This window comes from Ahaetulla prasina, chromosome 12 (genome assembly GCF_028640845.1).
Source record: "Ahaetulla prasina isolate Xishuangbanna chromosome 12, ASM2864084v1, whole genome shotgun sequence".
Classification (NCBI taxonomy): Eukaryota; Metazoa; Chordata; class Lepidosauria; order Squamata; family Colubridae; genus Ahaetulla; species Ahaetulla prasina.
The window spans coordinates 21257551-21277286 of record NC_080550.1 but is presented as its reverse complement, the minus strand read 5'-3'; the positions used below and the strand labels follow the sequence as shown (position 1 = coordinate 21277286).

The following is a 19736-nucleotide window of genomic DNA, read 5'->3' as shown; positions in this document are numbered from 1 at the left end:
GAAAGAACCTCGTTTTATTGCAGAGGATGAATGGTAGACCAAAAACTCTCTACTATTGACCTCACCCCATTCCTAAGAGGTCTATAAGGGGAGTGCATAAGAGCACAAACATGCCTACTGTTCCTGTCCTATTGATTCCTTTCATTATATCCAATTAATATAGTTATTACATACTTATGCTCATGTATATGCTTACATATTATATAGTTATTTTCATGCTTATGCTTATATATACTGTTGTGACAAATAAAATAAATAAATAAATAAATAAATAGGTTCAGCTGGCTTAACCACTGCACCTCCAACCTTCTACGTTGAGAAGCAGCCTAGAACTAAGGAGACATTTTCTAACGGTGAGAGCAATTAACCAGTGGAACGGCTTGCCTTCAGAGGTTGTGGGTGCTCCATCGTTGGAGGCTTTCAAAAAGAGACTGGACAACCATTTATTTCTGTTCAACATCTATATGAAGCCGCTGGGTGAGATCATCAGTGGCTTTGGGGTGAGATACCAGCTGTACGCTGACGATACTCAGCTGTACTTTTCCACCCCAGGCCACCCCAACGAAGCTGTTGAAGTGCTGTCCCGGTGTTTGGAAGCCGTACGGGTCTGGATGGGGAGGAACAGGCTCAAGCTTAATCCCTCCAAGACGGAGTGGCTGTGGATGCCGGCACCCCGATTCAGTCAGCTGCAGCCGCAGCTGACTGGTGGAGGCGAGTTATTGACCCCAAAGGATAGGGTGCGCAACTTGGGTGTTCTCCTAGATGAACGGCTGTCATTTGAAGATCATTTGACGGCCGTCTCCAGGAGGGCCTTCCACCAGGTTCGTCTGGTTCGTCAGTTGCGCCCCTTCCTTGATCGGGATGCCTTGTGCACAGTCACTCATGCGCTCGTTACCTCCCGCTTGGATTATTGTAATGGTCTCTACATGGGGCTCCCCTTGAGGTGCACCCGGAGGCTTCAGTTAGTCCAGAATGCAGCTGCGCGGGTGATAGAGGGAGCTTCATGTAGCTCCCATGTAACACCACTCCTGCGCAGACTGCACTGGCTACCTGTGGTCTTTCGGGTGCACTTTAAGGTTTTGGTTACTACCTTTAAAGCGCTCCATGGTTTAGAGCCTGGGTACTTACGGGACCGCCTGCTGTTACCTCATGCCTCCCACCGACCCGTATGCTCACACAGAGAGGGACTTCTCAGGGTGCCGTCCGCCAAGCAATGTCGGCTGGCGGCCCCCAGGGGAAGATCCTTCTCTGTGGGGGCTCCTACCCTCTGGAACGAACTTCCCCCGGGTTTACGCCAAATACCTGACCTTCGGACCTTCCGCTGCGAATTGAAAACACATTTATTTATTCGCGCGGGGCTGGCTTAAATTTTATTGGTTTTAAATTTTTATTATTAATTTTTAATGGGTTTTAGTTTTATATGTTCCAAAATTTTAGGCCAATTATGTAATAAGTTTTTTAATTCGTATTTTAATTGTATATTGCACTGTTTGTTTTACCTTGGCTGTACACCGCCCTGAGTCCTTCGGGAGGAGGGCGGTATAAAAATCGAATAAATAATAATAATAATTTGAAATGTTATAGGGTCTCCTGCTCAAGCAGGGGGTTGGACTAGTGGACCTCCATGATCCCTTCCAACTCTATTATTCCATGTATTTCTCAAATACATGGAATAATATTTCTCAAACTCAAATACTTTGACCACCTAATGAGAAGGAAGGACTCCCTGGAGAAGAGCTTAATGCTGGGGAAGATTGAGGGCCAAAGAAGAAGGGGACGACAGAGAACGAGGTGGCTGGATGGAGTCACTGAAGCAGTCGGCGTGAGCTTAAATGGACTCCAGAGGATGGGAGAGGACAGGAAGGCCTGGAGGAACATTGTCCATGGGGTCGCAAGGAACTTCGCAACTAACAACAAAAACAAGGGTCTGCTGCTCAAGCAGGGGGTTGGATTAGCGGACCTCCAAGGCCCCTTCCAACTTCATTATTCCATGTGTTTCTATGTTTCTTGCTTGGAGTACTGATCAGAGTAGCAAACTTTATCAAGGGGTTTGGGATGACTTTTATCTTTTTCCATCTTTGTGGGGAAAGCTGCATTACAGTATCAAAAAAATAATTTCTGTCAGGGTTGTGCAAGAAGAAATCAGAATGAAATCCAGACAAGCTGTGTGGAAAGGAGATAAAGTAGTCATTCCTAAAATCAAAGAGGTTCACTTCACTTTGGGGTGAACCACATGGTAAGGATGTACAAGTAGGTATTTGTTTAGTTTGGGGTTAAGATGGAAGAGACAGACAGTGATCTTCAGCAAAAGTTCTTTATTAGCAACAAGAAAAATCCAGCAACAAGTTTGGTTGACAGTTCACCTTTTAAAGGGAGCTGTCAGCCGGCTCAGCCAATAGGAACAAACTATTTCCTATTCCCACCCACTGGCGGACATGAATGAAGCCTTTATTCACTGGCTTCACTCCCTAATCTGGATATGTAACAGTATTTATCATGACAAGAGTCTTTGATGTTTAGATATGTAGATTGAGGTGTTCCTGCCCTGGGCTTTGATTGTGAAGTGCACGTTAGAAGTCTATCTGGGGTATTGTCAAGTAATTGTGTTCTCTTTGCTGACGATGTCAAACTATTTAACACCACAGACAATACATCTACCATTCAAAAAGACCTTGATCATCTAACCGCTTGGTCTAAAACTTGGCAACTCTAAATCTCAACCAGCAAATGCTCAGTCTTACATATTGGAAAAAAGAACCCAAACACTAAGTACATACTTGATGGACATTACCTTACAGATGACCCCCACCCTGTTAAAGACCTTGGAGTTTTCATATCAAATGATCTAAGTGCCAAAGCCCACTGCAACTACATAGCAAAAAAGGCTCTAAGATTTGTAAACCTAATCTTGCGTAGCTTTTTTTCCAAAAACACTACACTACTAAACAGAGCATATAAAACATTTGCTAGACCAATTCTAGAATACAGCTCGCCTGTCTGGAACCCTCACCACATTTCTGACATCAATACAATTGAACATGTCCAGAAATATTTTACAAGAAGAGTTCTTCATTCCTCTGAAAACAACAAAATACCTTATCCCACCAGACTTGAAATCCTAGGCTTAGAAAACTTGGAACTCCGTCGCCTTCGACAAGACCTAAGTTTAACTCATAGAATCATCTATTGTAATGTCCTTCCTGTTAAAGACTACTTCAGCTTTAATTGCAATAATACAAGAGCAACTTTAAACTTAATGTTAACCGCTTTAATCTAGATTGCAGAAAATATGACTTCTGTAACAGAATCATCAGTGCTTGGAACACTTTACCTGACTCTGTGGTCTCTTCCTATAATCCCAAAACCTTTAACCAAAAACTTTCTAATATTGACCTCACCCCATTCCTAAGAGGACCATAAGGGGCGTGCATAAGAGCACAAACGTGCCTACCGTTCCTGTCCTATTGTTTTTCTTTTTCTTCTTCTTATATATATATATGGTTATACGTCCTAATATTTACTCATATATATGTTTATATACTATATAATCTTTTTGTATGATACTTATATATATTGTTGTGACAAAATAAATAAATAAATAAAAAGTGAGTGGCAAATTCCCTCAGATCATGAAGTATCTACTACTTTGATTTTCTCTTGAGGAGGTTCCATCTTCCTGATGGGGGCCAGTGAAGTACTTGCTGGGAATGTTAAAAATGCTCTCTTAAGTACTCACACATTGGTTCAGGTGTTACAAAGCTCCTTGAATAGACAAGTCATTAGGATACATATGTCTATGGAGCGTCTCAGTCATCCAGGTCATGGTTGTCCCAAGGTGGTTTTTTTCAAGAGGCAACTGGGTTTTCTGGTTTTCCTCTGAAGATGTTCTCATCCAAGAGAAGAAGAAGCTGAAGAAGCTTCTTGGATGACAAGCAAAATGTCTTCAAAGAGAAACTAGACAGGTCCAGTTGCCTCTTGAAAAAAGCACCTTTGGGATTAAGATGCCTACTTCTGATGATTAAGGAATTGTACAACTCATGCCCATGGTTAAGGAACCTTCTACCATGGTTTTATGCACTTAATGAATCAACATAGCATAAGTATTTATGGTTAAAGAATTTGGAGCCGGCACTTGCATGTTAAACGTGATTTGCTCAGATACCTGAATGGATGCCCCAATTGTTGATCTGTAGTCCGAGACCTCCAGAGATCACATTTGAACAAAGAGAAAGCAGATACGGGCTGCAGTTTGCTTATAGCCCCTAATTTGGAAGAACTGCTGAAATGTCTAACAGGTTCGTGTCCCTTGTACATTTGCACTGGACACACTCGGTGACTTACGGCAGGAGCAGGGGACACTAAAGAAACCAACAAGAAAGACTATCTTGAAACTCATACACCCCCATTTCAAGTTGATTGCAAACTGGACTTACATAATAAAGGCGATAATTCAATAATTTAAAGCAGCTGTGTTTGATTGGCTTCTTGCTTGTCTGTTCTTTTCCACAAAACAAGGGTTTTAGCATGCATCGCTCCAAGAAAGACAGCTCCGTGCAGCCTTGGCACAAGGCTGTAAAGGAGATCTGAATTATACATTTGGCAAGCCTTCTGCTGCAGAGAGCAATCTTTCCATTTTAGGACTATTCCCTAGTCAGTCATTGTTGGCTACCCCAGGAGGGAAATGACCTGGTTTGCTTCTCGTGATAAAGCAAAAGTTTCAGTGACTTATCATTTTGGAATGCAGTTGCTTGCATGGTGCAGGCTAATGGGATGGACGGATGCCTTGTTTTCCATCTCTGCTCTGAGGCTGCCATGGACTTAAAAGGGTTGCAGCTGCAGTAACAAAGGGCCTATTCCTTTGAGACGGTCCACACTAATTATCCATGGCGTTATTTCTGGTGGCTCTAGCAAAGTTCTGGAATAGTGTTGCTGCAGATGGTTGATAAAAGACCTCATCTCCAGTCCATCCATCTCTCGGTCCTGTTTTTTTGTATAGCTTTAAATTTTTAATTTGCATAGTTTTAATGTTTTCATCATTGTTCTGTCTTTTTATAATCTGTAAACTGCCTAATGTCACCTTTCAAGGGAAATGGCCAGCATAAAAAAATGTTAAACAATTAAATACTAAAAGGTAAATATTTCCCTGTCACTCATGTTCCTCTTTAGGACACAGTACTCATCTCTGTTTCTTGGCCGAGGGAAGCCACCTGTGCCCGAAGACAATTTCCACAATCATGTAGCCAGCATAGCTATATGCCAAAGGGGCATGGAGCTGTTACCTTCTCACCAAAGTGGTACCTATTAATCTACTTGCATTTGCAGGCTTTCAGACTGCTAGATTGGCAGGAGCTGAGGCAAGAATGGGAGTTCACCCCGTCACTTAGCGCTCGGGTCTCGAACATGGGCTGTCAGCTTTCCAGCTGATATAGGCAACCTTAAGATGTCTGCTCTCTTCCCTCTTATTCAAGTTTCTTTCTGCTCATTTATTGTTTTTTATGTTTGCCAGTGGTTAATACATAAATATAGAGCTATCATTTTTGCTAGTTGCATTAAGCGATGCATTTGCATGAACTGGATATTGAGGTTCACTGCTGGTGCAAATTCAAAATGATACACACTCATTTTCCAGACTGGGGAATGACAGTGTTTTCTACTCTATCTCAGTTGGGCTCTGAATCAAGCCAGGAAATGGGGAAATAAGAAAAGGAATGGGTTTAGGAAAAGTGACAAACATATCCAAATCCTTATTCAGATTCCCAGTGAAGCACATCAGTATAGCTTTGTGGTTGCTTAATTATTTGCACTAATGGGAAAAATCAGAAATTTACCACTAGATTCTCCACTGACAATAATTTTTGAAAATTTTGGCCAATTATGACAATTTTAACCCATGGCTCTGCGATTGGAGCACAGATTTTCCTTCAAGCTGCCTGCACAATGTATAAAAATTCACCATACTCTATTTTGCACCAGTTTTTAATGACATTTAGTAATTAAATACTTACAAATATATTTTTCAGTGTACTAGGACAACCTGAATAACATTTTTAGACAAGACATGTAATATTGTCATAAGGCAAGATATCACACTGATATTCACTGGCTTCAGAAAAAGTAAAAGACATTAATATAAAATGGCACAAATTTTTTTTTTACAAAGAAACAGATCAGGAAAAAAAAACCCTATCAACCAATGCTTGAAATCTAAACATTATGGAATCAAGACACTTAGCAGCTAAGAGATAATGCTGAATATGATGAGTGGAAATAAATAACCAAGTTACATTTTCACAACATGGATGTGTTTTTAAGAGTTCTCTGAGGGCTAGCAAGCATGGGTACAATCCACACAATATTTCCCATGCAAGTCCCTCTAAAATGCGTAAATTGCGGTCCTTGGCGATTAGTGAGAAATAAAATACAGTGGGTGGAAATGTACCTTTAAAGTTTAAACCAGGGGTCTCCAACCTTGGTCCCTTTAAGACTTGTGGACTTCAACTCCCAGAGTCCCTCAGCCAGCAAAGCAAAGCTGGCTGAGGGACTCTGGGAGTTGAAGTCCACAAGTCTTAAAGGGACCAAGGTTGGAGACCCCTGGTTTAAACCATTTCAAAAGGCTGAACGTGACTTCAATTTGTAATGGAATATGCAGATCATGTCTAATCAATCTTGCCTTCATTGAATCAATAGGGTTTAGCTGTGAGATTAAAGACAGGATTGCAATATTAACCAGACAAATTAGTAATAAGTAATTTGTCTTCACTGAACAGATTCCTAGCATCAAAGAATTTTTTCTTTACTATTTTTTTTAACGGAAACGCCTTTATTCCATATAAATGAGTCAGATACTGTTAATCATTATTAAATATATTTTTGGTTATTCAGGTTACAACTGCAGTGAAAAAGAACTTATGACTGTTAATTCACACTTATGATGCTTACGTTGCAGCATCCCATGGACCTGTGATCAAAGTTCATATTTATGACGGCTGCAGTGGTCCAGGGTCATGTGATCCCCTTTTGCCACCTTCTGACAAGCAAAGTCAATGGGGAAAATCAGATCCACTTAACAACCGTGGGACTAACTTAACAACTGCAGCGGTTCACTGAACAATTATGGCAAGAAAGGTCGTAAAATGGAGCAAAACTCACTTAGCCACTGTCTAGCTTAGCAACAGAAATCTTGGGCTCAATTGCAGTCATTAGTTGAGGTCTACCTGTATAACTTCACTCTTTACTCTAAACGTCAATGGATTTTTGTTACATAAATGTTGATCCATTTTTGCTCAACATTTCTGGTTCTTCCAGGGGAACCTAAACTGATTCCACCTGGTATAAACACCGATTGCACTGCTCTTAATGTTTGCATTTCATTTGCTGCACAGTGGCTCAAAACAGAAACGACGCAAATTCGCCAGTCCTCCCAACAGAAGTCACAATAAACTCGTACACTTATTTAAAGAGTTAACAAGTAACAATCTTTTGCCCAAGCTCATTGGGGTTTATCCTCCTATACAGGCTTGCAGCCTCATAAAGTGCTCATTTGCATAATGTTTTCTTGTTTGTCTTCTTTAAACCAAAGCCTAAAATACATGCAAAAGAAATGGACAGCTTTTATTGCATAGAGAAATTCCTGGGACGAACAGGTTTTTAGTCAAAAATGGAAAGTATTCTGGGGTAGTTTCTAAAGCAAATAAAGGCCAAGCTTTACTATGTTTCTAGTCACCAAAATAAAAATAAAAATGATGAAAACGAGAAAGAAATGCTCTTTGGAAGTGCTAGTTATATTTTCCTCTAAATAGATTTGTTTTGCATGCTTGCTTGCTTGCTTGCTTGGCCAGTGAGAAGACAATACTTCAATGCTTTTACAGAGTGAAAGTTTAAAAAAAAGTGACTCTAACAATAAAATCGAAAGGGCTCTGAAAGGATTCACAAATAGATTGCCAAGGCTATCGCATTTGTAATGAGGTACAAGCTGAGTGCCCTAAAATCCACACTTTCCCACAAACAGGGCCCCCCCCACAAGACAAACATACAACACGATTATTCAAGTTTTGCTAAAGAGCCGTGCAAAAATGGAGAAGCCATGTCCTTCGGCGAATTTTTTTTTTTTTAAATACTTCAACATGTGCAAGAGAGAAACTCAACTGAGGGTGCCAATGCAACAGAAGACTAAACACTGTCATAAAATAAACTCTGCAAAAAAGAAAAACCTTAAAGAATAGAATTTATATAATAATATTATATTGACTGTATTTTTTTTCCTAACCCAAGTTCATCGTGAATGGATAGGCGGAGCATAAACGGTTATCCCTACAACTCATTACTGTGATAACATGAACATTTTAACAACGTGTTAGGTACTTTGAACACACAGAGGGAAAGAAGTAGCTAAGAAGTGATGGGTTTCATTTTAGTGTTTTGGAAGGAGATATTCACAGTGCAGAAACAATCTCTGATTTAAAGGAACTGTTTAAAGAACAGATCCACTATCCAGTGTTAGAAACAATGATTATCCTTGGAAAGCACCTAAAGATTCAAATTTAGAATGTCTTTGGACACATCTATGCTTCTCAGATTTTTGCTGGCAAGTTTTTCTCAACCATGACAACTTGAAGATGTGTGGCTAACAGAATTTTGGGAGTTGAAGTCCACACATCTTCAAGTTGTCAAGGTTGAAAAACACCGACCAGTTGGATAATGCTCTGTTCTCAAATTTGGATAAAGCGGGAAAATAGAGTTCAGCCACTCTAATTATAGTGGAAATTCGGGGGTGGGTGGGTGGGGGAGGGTGGCACCTAACCAGGAAAGTCTGTTAGAATCACGGGGTGGCATTTGGGTGAAACTTTTTAAAGCTATGGTTAGCCATCCGAGCAATAATTTTCCAAGTGCAGATCTTACAGGTAAAAGTGTACAGGTAGTTCTCAACGTACAACTGGTTACTTAATGGATATTCAAAGCTATAATTAACTTCCAAAAGGTACTTAGAATCTGGTTCCAAAGTTCTGACAGTTGTTCGCCTGCGGTCACATGACTGCATATTGGGCTTTCAGTAACTGGCCGGCATTTACAGCCGTTTGTGGTCACACAAACTGTGATTTTTCAACGTTTTTGCTAAAACTTGGTGTTTACTTCTGGGTTTTGGCAAAAATGACCCATAGTGAATAATGGATTTACTTAATGACTGTGGCATTCACTGAACGACTGCATATTCACTCAATATCCACGTAATTCACTTAATGACCATTGCAAAAAAAGTCATAAAATTGGGTTGGTCATACGATGACCCGCTTTACAACTGTCGTGATTTATAATCATAATGGGGAGGATCCATTACAGTCATAGGTCAAGGACTACCTGAAACACATTACAGATTGTACTATTAGAATAGAATAGAATAGAATAGAATAGAATAGAATAGAATAGAATAGAATAGAATAGAATAGAATAGAATAGAATAGCAGAATTGGAAGGGATCTTGGAGGTCTTCTAATCTGATCCCCTGCTTAGGCAGGAAACTCTAACCAATTCAGATAAATGGTTTCCAAACTCTTCTTAAAAACCTCCAGTACTGGAGCATTCACAACTTCTGGAGGCAAGTTGTTCCACTGATTAATTGTTCTAACTGTCAGGAAATTTCTCCTTAGTTCTAAGTTGCTTCTCTCCTTGATTAGTTCCCACCCTTTGCTTCTTGTTCTACCCTCAGGTGCTTTGGAGAATAGCTTGACACCGTCTTCTTTGTGGCAGCCCCTGAGATATTGGAAGACTGCTATCATGTCTCCTCTAGTCCTTCTTTTCATCAGATTAGACATACCCAGTTCCAGCAACTGTAGTCCAACTGTACTATATGAGACAACATCGTAAGACAACCTGCCTATGTACTCATTTTCCTACTGAAGAATCCCTAGTAAACTTCTTGTTTTTAGGAACCTAAAGTACCTTTACAGATCAAGATATGTCATTGAAGAGTCACTGAGGAGCATACGGCATCACAAACCCAGAAGGTGTGGCCACCTGAACCAGACAATTTGACTCCACATGCTAAGCCACAAACATGTATGCCACAGTTGCATTTTATACATGTTAATCCAAGCAATCCACCGCTTTAATTATTGCTTTGCGGGGGGGGGGAGTCATTCTAAGCTTGCTAAAAACGAATCTGCTGGTTTACACACAGATAAGGGCACACTAGAACACATCGTTTTTCTAAAAATATATAGCATTTAAAAAATACCCACGCTCCCATCAAGAGGGGAGTAGAGAGAAAGAGAGTGAAAAAAAGAGAATTTGATTTATGTTAGTACAACACAACTTTGGTTCAGAAGAAAAAAAGTCCTTGCTTCTGTGTCCTTCATGTGGGTTTGAGCCAATAAATCACACACAGATCTTGCTCTTTAAAGAAAGTCCTTAAGGTATGAAATATTTGGCTGCGGCAAGGCAGAGAGTTCAGCTAATGTTGGATTACATTGGGTGACACATTTAGCAAAACTCATTTGGGAAAGTGCTTCTTTTTCCCCCAATGTTGGCTCATCAAACTCTGCGTTTGATTCTAAAATGCTGCTCAACGATCCTGAGTTTTCACGAGCGATTCTTTTGCTTCCTGCTCGACTGTTTGAGTCCATCTGAAGCGAGCAATTCTGTACTTAGGAAAACCGCATAAACTCTACCTAGCAATGTTATGAGTACATTTCACTGTCTCTGTAAAAAAATAATCATGATTTACAGAATTAGCTTCAAGAAAGTTGATAAATAAAGTTGAGAAAGAACAGATGGTGTCATCCGCAATCCTATGAATTATCTTACTATGGAATGATTCCCCATAAGATCAGGATCTAGAATAAGTGATTGTTAAGGGACCAGAACATTCTTCAGCTGCTAATGGGAAGAAATGGGGGGGGGGGGAGAGAGGAGGGATGGGGGAAAGATACCAACATTTCTCAATGCAATTAAAACAGAAGCTTAAACACCTATCAGATCAGAAGCCACAGCTTTCCCCAAAATATCTAGCTCTACCCTTGCTCTACAAGATTTCACCTGAACAAAAGTCAATTGGCATCTTTTAGACAGGGGTCTCCAAGCTTGGCAACTGGTTGACTTGTTTTGTCAAACTTGGCAACTGGTTGACTTATCTCCAAACTTTAAGACTTGTTGACTTCAACCAGCATGGCTGGCTGGGGAATGCTGGGAGTTGAAGGCCACAGGTTTTATAGTTGTCAAGATCAGACACTTCTGTTTCAGAAACATGGCCAATGCCAAGACCTGAGCATCAGGCTATTCCCATTATCTTCTCTTCTGCCTTTGACACATTATGCAGGAATTGACCTGGGAACATTTTTCCATCATTACTTCCATGGCCAGGATTTGGATCCTTCTTATCTCATTCTTCCTGGCTTCTGGTTTAGATCTGCCACATGACTGATTCAATAGGATGAAGGAAATACAAGTGGTTCCCGACTTACAGCCATTCGTTTAGTAACTGTTCAAAGTAACGGCAGTGCTGAGAAAAGTGACTGACGATTGGTCTTCGTGCTTACAGCCATCACAGTATCCCTGTGGTCATGTGATCATGATTTGGTTGCTTGGCAACTGGCATGGATTTAGCATCCCAGGGTCACTTGATCATCATTTTTGACCTTGTTAGCTGGCTTCCAACAAGCAAACTCTATGGGGGAAGTCAGATTTGCTTAACAATTGTGACAATATATATATATATCATAAGGTAAAGGTTCCCCTCGCACATACGTGCTAGTCGTTGCCGACTCTAGGGGGTGATGCTCATCTCCATTTCAAAGCCGAAGAACCAGCGCTGTCCGAAGATGTCCCCGTGATCATGTGGCCGGCATGACTTTTTTTTTTTTTAATTTGCATTTATATCCTGCCCTTCTCTGAAGACTCAGGGCGGTTTACACTATGTCAAGCAATAGTCTTCATCCATTTGTATATTATATACAAAGTCAACTTATTGCCCCCAACAATCTGGGTCCTCATTTTACCTACCTTATAAAGGATGGAAGGCTGAGTCAACCTTGGGCCTGGTGGGACTTGAACCTGCAGTAATTGCAAGCAGCTGCTCTTACTAACAGACTGCATTAGGCGCACGGAATGCTGTTCCCTTCCCACCAAAGGTGGTCCCTATTTTTTCTACTTGCATTTTTACGTGCTTTCGAAACTGCTAGGTTGGCAGAAGCTGGGACTAGTAACAGGAGCTCACCCTGTTACACGGCAGCACTAGGGATTTGAACTGCCGAACTGCCGACCTTTCGATCAACAAGCTCAGCTGTCTTAGCTACTGAGCCACTGTGTCCCTAATATATATATATATATAAAATAAAATCAGGCATAAGTCACAGGATGATTTATTTAATGACTGATTGCTTAGTTCTGGTTCCAATTATGGTCAGTAACCCCAAAACCTTGTTTTTTGGGGGAGACTATAAGGTTCAGAATCAAATGTATGTGAGATGGGCCTTGGCAGTATGGGCAAAGAGGTGGAAATAAGGGCACTTAATTTGGGAGAAGCCCCTCCTGCTAACACCAGCAGTCTCTGTATTAGCTCAGTCCATTCCTTCTGGGCCATCTGCCTGTAGAGACTCAGGCCCTTTCTCTGCAGCCAAGTCAAAACAATCTCTAGTCATCCTTCAATTGGCAAAAAGAAATCAATCTATACAGGCACTAGATTATTATTCCCGCCCCTGGGCCCCATCACTTCCAATCATGCAACTTTTTTGGTTTCACACCTAGAGGGACCAAGCCAGCATTTTAGCACCAGGTCGTAAAGACAAATTACAATTGCCTTGTTCATGGGCTGTAGACATGATGTAGCCAACATCATGAGGACATGGCTGAAAAAAGCAAGGTGCCAGAAAAAATCAGAAGTTCAATGATACAATAGAAATTCTACCTGTTTTAATGTTTGTGGCTCCCTGTAGCCCTCATCTTCACTTTTCTGATAATCCGCCATGCCAGGATAAATCTATGCCAGGATTAAGGGCCAGCGAGGAAAGCTTGACAGACTGCAAACCAAAAGGAATTAACTCCAAAGTATTGAAAGCACATTCTAGAACATCAGGAAGTAGTGGAGACAGCAGCAATAAATCATAAATACTCTTTGCTGGTTATTAAGCAGCTAGTGCAATATTATCGCTGTACTATTTGATAGGCAAGCACGTATTAAGACATCTGGATTACAAGAGAAGAGATACATTAGCTAGCTTGGATCATGAAGAACTTTGAGTATGCAGTTTGGGTCACACTGACCAAGCTCTATATAGCATTTGGATATATATATATATATATATATATATATATATATATATATATATATATATATATATATATATATATATATATATATATATATATATATATATGAAGGTAAGTCTATATACATCATTGTACCTATATACATGTTGTCTTTCAGAGCTGATAGCTGATAATTATTAAAACTCTGTTATAGAAAAATAAACACCTTCCCTATCTAAATATAAGCTGGTCCCGAATAGAATGGGCAGTAGTCCAAATAGCTTACAGCTGAATAAGTTGTCAACGTCCACGCAACAATTAGACAAGAACAAAACTTGTAGCTCAGGTGCAGACACCTTCCCTTAAGGCAGACATTAGTTATGCTTGACAAGCCATGTAGTGTGGTTTGCCAGTTTGTGATTATGCCATTAGGAACAGGCTAGAGCAGGGGTCTCCAACCTTCACAACTTTAAGCCTGGCGGACTTCAACTTCCAGAATTCCCCAGCCAGCAAAGCTAGAAGATGGCAGCCTAAATGGTGACGAAGATAAATTGCAGAATGGTTGGCAGCTATCAGAAGCTTGTGCTAAACTATGCTGCTCTTTTTTTTGTATTTAAGCTATAAGCCACTGCAACAATTATTGGATTTCTTTATCAAAAACAAAACAAAACAAAAAACCTCTTGGATACAATTAACTGAAAGTTTTCTCTAAGACTTTTGAATGAAGGGGTTCTTGGACATCACCAACAATTCAAAATAAGGGCATTGATGCTTCGTGCTCTTATCTCTTTGGTTTTTCACTCGAGGGAGGGGTTTTCTAAAAGAGAAGTATTAGCCCAGGGGTGTCGAACTCAAGGCCCACGGGCTGGATTTGGCCCATGGGGTGCTTAGATCTGGCCTGTGGGGCCACCCTGGAAACAGCAAAGGACCGGTCCGCGGTGCCTCTGCCAGTGAAAACAGAGCTCAGGAGAGCCGCACATGGCCCTCCCAAGCTCCATTTTCGCTGGCAGAAGGTTGCAGGAGGCTGTCACAGCCGAAAACAGAGCAGCCCGTTTTCACTGGCAGAGTTCTCAGGCCACCACAGGGGTCGCACCCCCCCACGAGTGATGTCAAGCTGGCCACGCCCCTCCCGGCCTCCACGAGGTCAAACACAACTCTGATGCGGCCCTCAATGAAATCGAGTTTGACCCCCGATTTAGCCAGTGAAACAGAAATCCACTGAACAAGACAGACAACTTCAACAAGGCTAGGATTTTTTTCCTTATTCATTTTGGTTTATAATTCACAAGATGAAAAGGGCACTTAACTTGAGCCTTTGGGATTCAATTTAATCACATCTCCTGATGACACGGGACTTTGTTATGCTAAACAATCTGCATGATATCTTTACTAAATTTCTATTCAAAAGAGATAGCAAAAGTCATCCTTCTTTCTCAGTGTTCCTCCACTATCAAGAATTTAAAACAAAAAGATTTCTGCTTGGCATCCGATAGGAAACCAATTAGAAATTCTAATTCCATATTTTTCCCTCCTAACATCCAAATGTCCGTATTTCTCTGATTTATGTGCTTGTGCACCTTTCCCACATAATTAAATGGTGTTTTACAGGGCACAGATTCTGCAGTCGTAATAAATAACAGCAGTCAAATTATGCAGACACATTTGCAAAACAAAAACAAAAACCCAGAATGCCCACAAAGAGTGCCAATGTGCATATTGCCGAAGAAAAACAGCGATGTATTCACAGAGTGAAAAATTTAAGCCTCAAAGGGACTTCCTATGTACAAATCCTGCAGGGAAGGCTGCAAAAAAGAATATGTTTCGAATATTCAGTTCCTTAGGTTCCAGCATCGAGAATCTAAGTGAGACATTAGATCCCGCACAGCTTCTTTAGCTATTCATGTCCAACCCTCCCACCTTAAAATATGCTTGATTGAAGAGACAGCAAATAAGAAAAAGTATCTTCACTTTCCCACGTTTCCAATGCTAGAACCTGATTCATTCAGTTTAAAAAGATTAAAAATTCAACGTGAATAAGGCTATCAGTGACTACTAGTCAATGGCCTGTGCATTGTATTTGGGGGAGCGGGGGAGTGGAGAAGGTTGCAGGGCAACCAAAGCATCTCTCTCCGTTGTTGAAGATGCTTATACTGGCATGGCCACTAAAGATCTCAGCGGCATAGGTATGTGCTCAGAAATTCAAGGTGAGACCTCAAGTGGCTGAGCTTTTGAGGGATGTGGGCACCTTGATGCTCCAACCAGCAGCTTTTGGATGGCCGAAGCCCCTCCAAACACTTTGCACAGACTTATTAGTTATGGCTAATGCATATTTTGTCCAGGAAGAGACTGGGGTCATGCACAAATACGTGGCTAATATACTGTCTTGCCCTTCTGACTGAGCCATGTGTCCAACTAGATGACCAGATATAAAATAAAACAGAATCCGACAGCAGGAAGGTGCCACAAAGGCCTCTAATTTCCTGCTACCGTAGTCCGAGTATTCAAACATCCCTGATCAGGTGGTTGTCAGCCGCCACCTGAACATAGCAGGGAAAAGAAAGGTAGACCTCTGGTTTGAATAGGCTTATCTTCTGTTTGGAACAGGGTTGGTTATGGAAACCAAAGGCTACAATCCTATGCACTCTTATGTCTCCGCATTTGTTCTGCAAGAGCATTTAATTTGGAACAAACATCCATGGAATGTGATGCGGGAAGAGCCAGAAAAGCAGATTTAGCTCTGGGTGAAGGATTGTAAAACTGGGCTTCAGAATGAGCAACCCGTTAAGGTGGGAGATTCAGATAAGAGGGCTCTGTCCCATTATGGTAACTCTTCCTTGATTTTCTTCAGTATAAGACAGGGTAAATAAAAAATGATTTAGGCTTTCAAGATTGTGTTTTTCTGCCCTGCAACAATAACTTTAACCTTTCCTGTATGTCTGCAGTATTTATTTCTTGACATGGTCTGACATTCAAGGGCTGACATTCTGGTGTATGGTAACATCTCTTCTGATATTCCACATTTTCCCCAATCTAGAAGATTTATCAAACAGAATTACCTTACTTCCAGTTGCTTGGCAACCCAACTTCTTTGCTGTAATTTTTCAACTCCTTAAAACCAAAAAAATGTACTGATGACTGAAAGATTGGTTGTTATACCTAGAAATGCTCAGGAACGGAAGTTAGATTTTTCCAAGTCTGCTCCAGACACCACCTCAACAACAGTATTAACTCATTTTCACTCCCTTACAACTTGGCCTAAGATCTTCAGGTTTTGTAACAATCAAGGAAGGGGGAAAAAAAAAAGAGGAAACGGATACCATAAGAAACAATACCACCAGACTGGTAATGCTTTCCAGTCATTACAACACATGTTTCTGAATGTGTTGCATTCAACTATTAGTTCCTTCTCTGAAGGAAGCCTAAAGCAGCTTCTCTTCCTCCCCTCCCCTTCCCCCAATTATAACTCTCAAAATATAAAATATAGACCATCTGTATTTAACTCGGGAAACACACACTTTTCAAAAATAAACCTCTGGCGACATGAGTATAAATTGGGAGCATCACAACTCAGCGACAGCAAGGGAAGAATTGGCAGAGAAAAATATACCCGTGAGAACGCTAGACAAAGGTCTTATGGTCCAGACCAGCTTGAGAGAAAGAGAGAGAAAGAGAGTGAAGGAAGGCTGTGGGAATTTTGAATAAAGTCAGAGGTTCCCAGATGTTGAAAAATCTCAGTGATAACCTTTCAGGCACGAAGGTGCAGAGAGCCTTTTGATGGAACAGAAGTACAAGCCCGAGATCCGTCAAACCGGAGCACAATCAGACACGGATAAGACTGCTCCCAATACAGCTTTGGAATGGTTAGTTGAGATCATCTACATGGTTAGACAAATGTCGCAAGAAAGAGCAGGCAGGCAGGCATGCAAAACGGGAAAACTTTTTTGCCCTTTTCTCAACCTTTGGGATGCTTTCCCAAGCAGTTCCCATCCAGGGCTTTTTACGATCCCCCCCCACTTCTTTTTTCCATTGCTGGCCGCATTTAAAAAAAAAATATCTGTCCCATCCATCTTCCTCATTCCGGAGTTCTTCAGAAGTGCCAGATGTTGGACTCTCCAAGGACGCCTGGATGCCCTTGAATTATGTGAAGTCCAACAGCTCTGAGGAGCACAACTGAGGAAGGATGTGTGTTGCCTCTGCATGGTTCAGCTAAACAAACTTTCATTTGTTCCCTTTTTTTTTTTGAGGGGGGAGGGGGAAAGAAGGTACAGTAGATTTGTCCGGAGGCTGAAAAAGCTGTTTTTAGGGAGGAAGTGAAAATGGGTGGTGACCTCACCAGCGTCCAGCCAATCTGAGGGAGGCACTCTATTTTTTTTTTTTTTTTTTTTTTTTTTTTTGTTTACATTTATACCCCGCCCTTCTCCGAAGACTCAGGGCGGCTTACAATGTATAGGGCAATAGTCTCATTCTATTTGTATATATTTACAAAGTCAACTTATGACTCTCTTCCTTCCCCAGATATGGTCGTCCCTGATTTTTTTTATTTAGAAGATTGTTTCATTTAAGGATAAACCAATGGGGTAACTTTTGCCAGAAACTTGCATTTCGAATCACCTGGGCAACTTATGCCTGGACCATCTCGGATGCAGAAAAAGGCTTATGCAGTGGGACCATCTCCCTTCTTGAAATCCTCCCCCACCCCAGTAGAAAAGTGACCTGTGTGGGAGGATGCAGAAAGGCTTGTCTTCATTCTAACTGTTTCCATGATGGAGGAATTTTGTTTTCTTCCAAAGAGACAGCACTAGCTGTTTTGGCTTCCTCCAGCAATTCTAAATAGTACAGATTAGGCATTGCAAGAAGTCAGACATTTAATGGGATTTACTCTGGAATGGCAGGTCTATGAGCTGGCAAAAAGAAGAGGTTTCGGGCAGGTTAATTATGGGGCAAGTACAAAGAAATAATCCCAGCCTTTCCTGACCTCTTGGAAAAAATGCACCCCCAACAAGGGAAGTAAAGACGTCATCTTGGAATCAAGCTTGACTCAATGACTTGAATTGCCTTGATGTACAATATACTCGACTAGTCTAGTTGGTGGGATTTCTCAGTGGTCTCCCGTTCAAGCTCTAACCAGATCAAGCACCGATTAGTTTCCAAGCCCGGACAAGGAGACATAGGGAGCTGCCCACGTCAAGCCCCTCGGGCGAACCATTCTTCTGCACAGTTGCCATCCGAAGGGCGATTTCCCACTTTAGCACTTAAATAAAAATAGGGGTGGGTGGGCTCCCCTCGATCCTCCTCCCCGTCCCATCTCCAAGGGGTGCTCCTGCCCTTTCCCAGTCGAAGGAAGGAAGGAAGGAAGGAAGGAAGGCGGCCGCTTTCCCGCCGGGGGAGTCCCGGAGAAACCGGAGCCAAGGCCGGTTCAGATGAAGTGGATCCAAGCGCCGCCGCCGTCGGGTTCCTGGCCGCCGGGCCGCTGCCTACCACGCAGTTTGTAGTTGTGGCCGTCGTTGTTGTCCCAATACTCGGTGTCGGCCACGCGGTAGCGGACGGCGAACTCGAGCAGCGTGGTACCGGCGCCCACTGGCAGGTGGAAGGCGAAGCGGTCGGTCTGGGCGTCGTGGGCGGCGGCGGGCGGCGGCAGGTAAGCGGCGGGCACCTCGTTGCAGCTGGCCCAGCGGTTGAGCGTGTAGCGCACCGAGACGCTCTTCTCGTAAGCCAGGTTGAGGACGCGCACGGCGCCGCGCAGCCCGGCCGCCTCGGGGCGCACCCACTCCAGCTTGACTTTGTGCTGCCTCACGCGCTCCGCGAAGCCCGCACCGGCGCCGGGCTGCGGCGGGAAGAGGGGCTCCAGCACGGGCGCCGGCGGCCCGAACAGCACCGGCTCCAGCTCGCCCAGGGCCGGCGGTTTGCGCGTCTTGAGCAGATCCGCGCCGCGCGGGAGAGGCGAGGCGGCCAGCGGAGCGGGCGGCGGCGGCGGCACCTGCGGCACGTCGGCTTGGCAGAAGTGGCGCACGGCGGTCAGCTCCAGCCCCAGCGAGTCGGCGAAGCGCACCGTCTTGCGCCGCGACGGGCTCTGTTGCAAAGCCGGCCGGAGCCCCCGGTCGCCCGGCGTGGGCAGGGACTTTGCGCGGCGGCGGAGGGTCGGGCTCGGCGGCACGGGCGGGAGCGTGGGCTCTCTGCCGCGGGTGGCCGGCGGCGGCGACGCGAGCGGCGGCGAAGGGGAGCGAGGCGGCGGCGGCAGAGGCAGCGGTGGGGGCGACCGGGCGGCCTCGGCTTCGCGGGTGACGGGCGGCGAGGGGGGCGCGGGTAGCGCCTCCACCGCCTCGATCTCGGGGCTGCAGCCGCCCTTGCATTGCTCGGCCAGGCTGCCGTAGAGGCAGGCGCTGCAGCTGAAGTTCCGCGGGAGGTAGAGGCGCGGCGGCGGCGTGGGCACCGAGGCGTGCAGGGAGCCGGCCTTCTCCATCCTGCCGCGCGGCACCGGCTTCTCCGTGTGTGTGTAT

At 43.2% G+C, this 19736-nt stretch overlaps 1 protein-coding gene across 1 annotated transcript; it reads right to left on the bottom strand.

Moving 5' to 3' along the window:
* Window positions 1–13362: 13362 nt before the first annotated feature.
* Window positions 13363–19699, bottom strand: LOC131184031 (protein phosphatase 1 regulatory subunit 3E-like). The gene is made up of 2 exons (XM_058154930.1): window positions 17732–19699; window positions 13363–17601 (listed from the first exon to the last, which is right to left on the bottom strand). The coding sequence occupies exon 1, from the start codon at window positions 19697–19699 to the stop codon at window positions 18656–18658; it is 1044 nt and encodes a 347-aa protein (XP_058010913.1). The 3' UTR covers window positions 13363–17601; window positions 17732–18655.
* Between the last annotated feature and the right edge of the window lie 37 nt (window positions 19700–19736).